This window comes from Grus americana, chromosome 2, assembly GCF_028858705.1.
Source record: "Grus americana isolate bGruAme1 chromosome 2, bGruAme1.mat, whole genome shotgun sequence".
Taxonomy (NCBI): domain Eukaryota; kingdom Metazoa; phylum Chordata; class Aves; order Gruiformes; family Gruidae; genus Grus; species Grus americana.
The window spans coordinates 131,244,247-131,252,874 of NC_072853.1; the positions used below are offsets into that span (position 1 = coordinate 131,244,247).

Consider the following 8,628-nt stretch of genomic DNA (forward strand, 5'->3'; position numbering starts at 1 on the left):
ACTATTTAAAGTACACCACAGTGAAGCAAATTTGTTGGGGGAAAAAGTCAATAGTCAATTATGCTTAGAATTAAAGAAAACTTTGAGAGCCAGGATGTCTTCCCTTGCACTGTAGTGGCTTTGAGAATTAGGAAAGAAACACACAGTCTTTGTAGGGTGAAAAGAATCCCTCTGCTTTGTCCTGAATATTAGACATGATGTGATAGATACTGCAAAGAAAAAGCTGGCACGTGAAAACATATTCCATCAGGAAGAGACTGAGCTCAAAGGTCTGGATTCTTAACCCATGGGCATTCAAATCATGAACGAATGCCGGATAGGCTTCTTTTGTAACCTGGGAAAAGAAGAAAAAAAGCTAGCAAAAAGTTCCTCCTATGAAACTTACTCTGATTTATTCCAGGAAAAAACTACCTTACTAATAAAGCATGTACTGCTTGAAATAAAGCATTTACAAATAATCAAAACAGAAACTTTCCACTTCACTTGAAGCAGACAAACTTCTGTCCACCCTCAGAAAACAATGCAATGACAATTCAGGACACGATTTTAAATCAAATTAATCTAAGAACACGCTTGTTTGATGACAAGATAGGGCATGTCTGCAGAAGTCAGCAAGTTCTGGAATCTGATTTCCACTATTTTTGCTTCCAAATTTTTCATTTGTGATGCAATATACTAAGATGCCTTCCCCTATAAGTAGATTTTTGGGTATAAGTATCTAATCTTTCAGTTACTCTTCTAGCTTATCAAGACTGCCTATGCAACTGCCATTTCTCACAAAAATAATATCTCTAGCTTTAAATTTCACAATCCTCTTTAACCAGCTCACCCTGCCATAACCATATTCCAGCACGTTATTGTTCACATTGGGTTTTCCCAATGAGCCAGTTATAGTTCAGAGCTGCTCGCTTGATTTTAGAAGATATCTGCAAAACTCATCCAGACGATCTAAAATATCACCCTCCTACCCCAAATATGATTTCCCACACCAGCACAATGCAGCTACCACAACAAAAAGACTCTTCTTCATAAGTTCGAGCCTCAGCTACCCACAAAAGCTAAGAATTAAGATGCCCATGGTGATGTTCCTTTGACCAACCAAAGCCTTATCCCTTCTCTTCAAGGTTTCTTCAGACTGCCAGTGTGCTTTTGAGGAAAACCTGCTGATCACCTCCACGTAGAACACTGTGCTTCATGCTCCAGAGCAGGCTTGGAGCACACTTCATATTATCCAACTGAAAAACAGCAGGACCAAATCAGAGTTAGCTCAAAAGAACACCTCTCCATGAAAGCGGACAACCGGGACTCAGCACAAACTGCCATACCACGCTACCCGCTCATGTTCACGCAGCAACTACAAACAAATCTTCCCTGAAAGCTACCTAAATTCTGCCTTCTGGTGAGAGAAAGGGGCATGGCTTTTACACTGCTTTAGTCCAGAGGTGTGTGCAAAGTGTGTCAATACAACTTCAGCCAATGACATAATTTCCAATGAATTTATTAAATTTGCAACACGGTATTTTGGGCATTATCTTCTTTCTCTCATCATCCTTGACAGCCCTACATAGCCTTCATATCTAGGAGCTTCCTCCTGCTCTTAGACACTTATTTACCCCATTGGCAATGTTTTAGGAAAATAAAAAAAAAGCTAACAGGAAAGAAAGGCAAGTCATTGAACAATCTGTTTTGTTTTCAGTATGCTTTCCAACACCTTCCTTTCAGTCCGAATTGGTATGCTGTTGAGAGAGAAGATTCTTTAAAATGGGAATTATTTTTCTTAATCACTCTGATGAGCCCGTCGTGGAGCCAAGAGTTATGTTCAACTGCCTCTTCACCGGCAGCTTTATCAGGAACCTACTGGGCAGGATGGCGCAGAGAATGAAAATTCATTCTTTGATGTACTATAGGTGGCTTAGTCCTCTGATTGCCGTTTGCTTAAAAGAAAACAAAGTCCTTAATCTGGGGTAAACCGTAACTATTGCTTTTGGCAGGTTTCTAAACACAAGGGGAAAAAAAAAAGAAGAAGGGGGGGCGACGGCTAGTTTATTTCTGTTCCCTTCCCCCTCCCCGATGCGCAGCTCTATCTGCAGCCCATGTGGCTGGGAGGCAGCCACAGCCGGTTCCAATTCCTACTTTCCCACTTTGCACCCCTGCTCGCTGCCGGGGCTGAGCCGAGCCAGGACCGGCCGCGGGCTTCCTCCCCCCGCCCCCCCGCCGCGCCGTCCTCCCTCTCCCCCGCTCCATCCGATCCTCCGGTCCCCCAGGGCACAGTGTGGGAAGTACGAATTTCCGCTGAGTTTTCTCGGCAACTTTCGGAGCTCGTCTTTCTCCTGCTCCCCGCTCCGCCCGCCGCAACCCCCCTCCCCGCTCCGCCCGCCCCCTCCGCCCCTGGGAGAGCCGGCGGAGCAGCGGGCAGCCGCGCCGCTCCCCTCCGCAGCCCGCCGGCCGCACGCCCCCCGCGGCAGCACCGGCCCCGCGACCGCCGAACCGCAGCCTGCGGGCCGTGAGGAGCGGCAGAGCCCGGGCGGCGGCAGCCTGCAGCCCTCCCGGCCGCTCCGCGCCCCCGGCCGGCTCGGGCGATCCCATGGTGCCGGGCACCGCGACCTGCAGCCGCCGCGCCTGCCTGCCCGGCGCGGAGCTCAGCCCGGCGCGGAGCAGAGGAGGGGCCGATTAGCAGCCGCGGAGGAGGCGGGGGGGATGCCGGAGAGACACAAAGCCGGCGGGGGAAGCAGCCCACGGCTCGTCCCGGGATGGGGGCACCGCGCCGGGTCCGCCTGATGGTGCTGCCGCGGGTACTCTGGGGCTCCGTCCCCCTCTTCCTCCTGCTGCTGCCCGCGGCCGAGCCCATCTGCCCCGAGCCATGCGACTGCCAGCAGCATCAGCACCTCCTCTGCACCAACCGGGGCCTGCGCTCGGTGCCCAAGGCTGCCGAGCCCCAGGATATCCTCACCTACAGCCTCGGGGGCAACTTCATCGCCAACATCTCCGCCTTCGACTTCCACCGCCTGGCAGGGCTCCAGCGCCTGGACCTGCAGTACAATAGGATCCGCTCGCTGCATCCCAAGGCCTTTGAGCGCCTGGGTCGGTTGGAGGAGCTCTACTTGGGCAACAACCTGCTGCCGGCACTGGCCCCTGGCACCCTCAGCGCCCTGGCCAAGCTGCGCATCCTCTACGTGAACGCCAACGAGATCGGCCGCCTCAGCGCTGCCTCCTTCTCTGGCCTCGGCAGCCTTGTCAAGCTGCGGTTGGATGGCAATGAGCTGGGCTCGCTGGGCGACTCCACCTTCTCAGGGCTGCCGAACTTACTCTACCTGCACCTGGAGTCCAACCGCATCCGATGGCTGAGCCGCGGTGCTTTCACTGGCCTGGCTAAGCTGCGCTTCCTCGACCTCTCAGGGAACCAGCAGAGCTCCCTTCGCCACCCGGACATCTTCGGGCCGCTGCGCTCCCTCCACACCCTGCTGCTGGCCAGCAACAGCCTGCAGCAGCTGACAGGGGGGCTCTTCCAGCACTTGCCTGGCTTGGCGAAGCTCTCGCTCAGTGGAAACCGTCTGGCTCACCTGGACCCAGATGCCTTCACGGGGCTGAGTTCGCTGAAGGAGCTCCGCCTGGAGGGAAACCTGCTGAGCCACCTGCCCGCTGCCCTTCTGGAGCCACTGAGCAGCCTGGAGGCGCTGGATCTGAGCCGCAACGCACTGACTGCCCTGCACCCTGCAACCTTTGGCCACCTCGGCCACTTGCGGGAGCTCAGCCTGCGAGACAATGCGCTGGCCACCCTCCCTGGCGAGCTCTTTGCTTCCAGCCCCGCTCTCTACCGCCTGGAGCTGGAGGGGAACGCCTGGAGCTGCGACTGCCGCCTCCGCGGCCTCAAGCACTGGCTGGGGGCCTGGCACTCCCAGGGCCGCCTGCTCACCGTCTTCGTGCAGTGCCGCCTGCCGCCCACCCTGGCCGGCAAGTACCTCGACTACCTGCAGGACGCCCAGCTGCCGCCGCCGCAAGACGGCGGCCCCTGCCACGACGGTGCGTCTCTCTCCTCCGCGTCCCCCCCGCCGGCAGCCGAGGAGCAGCGCTGGCCGCCGCCGGCCGCCGAGGGGCTCGGCAGCAACAGCAGCGGCGCGGGGTTACCCCGCGGGCCGCCGGGGCCGCCGCCGTCCGCCTCCACCGCCCGCCTGCTGGGGGCGCCCGAAGGCGCGGCGGTGGCGGCACCGAGGGCCGCGGCGGAGACAGTGAGCCCCACACCGCTGCTGCCGGCCCGCCCGGCGGCCTCCGGGCCGGCGCCGCCCAGCGCGGCGTGGCCCCGGCGGGCCGGCAAGCCCCGCTCGGCGCCGGCCGCCGGGGTCCCGCCGTTGGTGTCCGACCCGTGCGACTTCAATAAGCTGTTCCTCTGCAACCTGTCGGTGGAGGCGGTGGGCTCCAGCTCGGTGACGGTGCGCTGGGCCGTGCGACCGCACCGCAGTCCTCGTCTGCTGGGGCCGGTGCGGTTCCGCCTCCTCTTCGACCGCTTCGGTGCCGCCGTCAAGTTCCAGCGCTTCGTCTACCTGCCGGAGCGCGGGGAGCCGGCCACCACCCTGCGGGAGCTCCGCCCGGACACCCCCTACCTCGTCTGCGTCGAGGGCGTCCTCGGCGGCCGCGTGTGCCCGGTGGCGCCACGGGATCACTGCGCCGGGCTGGTCACCCTGCCCGAGGGCGGCGCGGCAGCGGCGGGCGGGCCCCGTGGCCCCGACCAGCAGCTCCTCACCCTGGTGCTGCTGGCGGTGAACGCGCTGCTGCTCTTCGCGGCGCTAGCGGCCTGGGCCTCCCGCCTGCTGCGGAAGAAGGTGCTAGGGCAGCGGCGGAGGAAGGCGGCCCCTGTCCATGTCCGGCAGCTCTATTCCACCCGCCGGCCCCTCCGCTCCATGGGCACCGGTGTCTCCGCCGACTTCTCGGGCTTCCAGTCCCACCGGCCGCCCCGTGGCGCTGCTTGCGCCCTCAGCGAGGCCGACCTCATCGAATTCCCCTGTGAGCGCTTCATGGACAGCGGCGGCAGCACCCGCCATGGCGACGACCACCTGCTGCAGCGGTTTGCCGACTGAGCCCGCCTAACTACAGCTCCTGGCAGGCCCCACGCAGGAGGCCGGCGGCACAGTGCAGCGAGGCCCGCTGGGAGCTGTAGTTAGCACGGCAAGGGGAGGTGGCCCCTGGTCTGGGGTGGGCTGGTGCGGGCCGCAATGGGTCGTGGCCTCCGAGGGGGAGAACTGTGGTGCAGTCGCTGCCTTCCACCGCCCCTATTGCAGGCCGGGGCTGATGCCAGCTGTGAGCCGGGCTTGCTGCGTCACCTCTGCTGGGAGGTCACCATTTTCTCAGAAGTCATCGCTAACCGAAGCCCTGACAGCGGTGGTAACCGTTCCTTGCCTCGAGGAAAGCAAAACGGCGGGAGCTACTGCGAACAGCAGTGGTGCCTCCCTTAAGCAAACAGAGCCCTAAATTTAAGTGTGGTATTTCACAGGTGGTTTTCCTGGACAGCCTTTGGGAACGACAGTTACAGCGAGCGGCCTGGCCCCGCACGAGCACGCTTTGAACAGACCTTTCCAAGGCATCAGCCCTTCCTCATCACAAATTTGGACTGAGGGTCATCTTTTAATGTTACTGATGAACTGTGCGCAACCAGCGAGTCGTATGTTTTGTGCTGGACAGCTTGAAGGCTGTGCCGTTTTAACCGAATGTGAGGCAGTTTAATGTGCACAAGTGTGTTTTCATACTTTTTTTTTGTAAACGGGAAACAATAATGCAGCTGGTTAGTTTTACAGGAATATATTGCTGACACCACTAGGAAAATCTAACAGAGTTTTGTAATATGTTTACAAAGGAGCTATTTTTAAATAGTTTTTGAATAAATTCTGCTTGGTACTTGTACACATTAATGTGTGCTGTAGTTGTCTGCGTCCGTGACAGTCAGTAGATCACTGACCCTCATGTAAGCCATTTCTAAGTGGGTGGATGCAGAGGTGAACTGTTGATGGATAAATAATATTGGTGCCTTTCTTCAGAAACAGTAATAGGTGAGAATATTTCAGGAATGTGAAAGTGTCTTTATCTTAACTGGCAATTCTCTCTTAGCCTTAGCCTACTAAAGTTAGAAGCTTTATGTACCTCACTGTGAAATAAAACATTTTTGTATATTAATCTAGATTCTGTGTTTTGTGTAGCTGAGTGAATAATGCTAAAGTTAAACCCTTATGCAGTAGTATATGACGTTTGAGTTGTTTTGTTTTAATTTGAATTTTGGTTTTGGAGCAATGCTAATCACTTTATGATCAGTTGTGCTCTGCTTTCTCGGACTTTTACTTGCCTAAATATTTACAGAATGTGGTTCTGTTACTATGAAATACGATGGTTTAGTTTACATTAATAATCCTCTCTGTGTGGTCTAGAAATGAGCTAATTAAAAAGGTCCAAACTGTGGTTACACTTTAAATGCAAATGTTTTAGATGGAGTTTGGTGAATTGTTGAGACCATTGATACTACTTCTGCTCCTTTGAATTTAATGTGCAACCTCAGATGAACTCTTAAGGAACTGAATGGCTTGAAGGAACTGTTCGAGGACTGTGGAGACATTCATCTCAATATCATGCGTTCATTGCTGACCTGAGGTGTTTATGACTACAAGTTGTTTATTACCCTAATTGCAAGTAGGAAGTTTGTTGGGGTTTTTTCCCTCTCTTTTTCTTTCTTTTTTTTTTTTTTCTTTTTTTCAGATGAACAAGTGTTTACAAAAGACACCATAGTAACTGGTACCTTCAATTGGAGTTCAGTGACTGAATGGAGAGAACAAGACTTCATGTTCTGAGGGATTTTTGTTCAATCTTTAAATTTGAATGGGAGAAAGGAGAGAGTGTAGGGATCGTTTGTCTTAAACTTTGCCTTTTAAATGGAGAAAAAAAATTAGGATTTAAGTCTTGATTCTTGAGTCAGTAGCAAAAAGTCCTTTGGGATTTCATTTTGACAGGCAACAGTTTTCATGAATATCAGGGACCAAACCTGATTGTCAGTGTATAGATCAAAATTCATAACTCTTACTGAATGTTGAATGGAATTAAAACTGAAGGAATCCAGGATCAGGTTTTAAATATTTTGTTGTTGTTGTTGTTATGAATCTTAAATTTCTGTTCTTTTGGACCCCTGGGTGCTTTTGGCCATTTATGACTGACTGTGGAATACACCACTGTTGTTAGAAATGCAGTGGGAATTACTGAGTAAAGCTGTGTATCACACTAACCTTAGCTCTATCACTGGATATTCTTCCAATGGGAGATGCATAGAAGCTGTACATGGTTATAATCAATTGTGTCAATAAATCCATTTGCTGAAAGAAAATTGCTGTCGTAGATTGTATCTCAGAATGCATTGCTCTTCAATCATAGACTGGCTGTAACTTCATATTACTAGCGCTGCTGTTTCTTAGGATGGCAGAGAGCGCCTCATCGTTCATTCTCTCGTGTCTTTTCACCACACATTATGTTTTCTATTTTGGTTGTAGTATGTTTGGATAGTGCAAACACTAAGATAAATGGCCAGTTCTGAAACAGGTGGATCACTGTCCCCAAAGTAATAAGGTCCTGTTACATCAATGAACTAATGATCATTTCTAAGCCGCATAGGAAATGATTGCTTGGGATAATACAAATTTTTTATACTCATTGCAAATTACAGGTCTGAGGGTTTTTCAGCATTATCAGACTAATGATATAAATATGTTCTCACATTGAGCATATACGTGTTGTTCTAATTAAGAATACACTGCTGCTTTTTTAATTTTTACAAATGTCTGAAGAATTGCTGGAATGAAATGGCTCTTTGCTCCAGCCTGGGAGAAGTAAACGCATAGATCAACACAACAAGATAAAAAAGATGGGTAACAGAATGGAGTTGGTGACTTCTGAAAAGCCACACGTACTGTAACTGTAGGATTACTTAGGCTTTGTGTACAGATGTTACTTACAGCTTTTTTGCCGGGGGTGGAGCAGGTGGTTGAGGAAAGAAATGTCAGTGACATTCAGTGACTGAGTGATGTAAATATTACATAGCTCTATTTTTACCAGTAGTAAAGTATTTATACATATTTATGTCCTTTTTAAAGTAAGGTCATTTCTAATGAATGACTGTAAAAACAGCCCTTTCCAAATGGATTAATCTGCCATCAATTTGTGCTCAAAATGTTTCTCCTGCTAGCAGAAATAGAGTTTAACTGCCCTGTCCCCTCCCAGAATCCACGCAACTAGGGGAAGAATGAACCGGGTGCTGTTCTCCTGCTAAGTCATTACCGAGCATGTTATCTATCAAAGATTGAAAATCACCCAAATATTGTCCCTTCAAATTAAGTGGACTGCTCCTGGGGTGTCTGCAAAAGGTATTGGGGTTCGGCAGCCTCTGCCCACCTCCTGCTTCCCCCGCCCCAGTCCCTGACCCTTCGCTGCAGTCAGCTGGCACGATTGTTTGTGCAGCTGGAAGGTGAACTGCAAAACTGATCCTCTTGGAAAACAACCTTTCCTTGTACCTTCCCTCTCTCCTGTTTTTCCGCCAGCTCAATTTCTTTGATCGTATTCAACTCGCACAAGTATTGGATGCGGCAAAATGTGGGGGTGCAGTGC

General features: G+C 51.9%; 1 protein-coding gene across 1 annotated transcript; it reads left to right on the forward strand.

Moving 5' to 3' along the window:
• Positions 1–2,291: 2,291 nt before the first annotated feature.
• Positions 2,292–7,354, forward strand: TRIL (TLR4 interactor with leucine rich repeats). The gene has a single exon (XM_054818016.1). The coding sequence runs from the start codon at positions 2,751–2,753 to the stop codon at positions 5,070–5,072; it is 2,322 nt and encodes a 773-aa protein (XP_054673991.1). The 5' UTR covers positions 2,292–2,750; the 3' UTR covers positions 5,073–7,354.
• The last annotated feature ends 1,274 nt before the right edge of the window (positions 7,355–8,628 follow it).

What these genes read in the sequence shown, in the direction of transcription:
- TRIL (XM_054818016.1), top strand. Translation starts at nt 2,751, where the DNA reads ATGGGGGCACCGCGCCGGGTCCGCCTGATGGTGCTGCCGCGGGTACTC.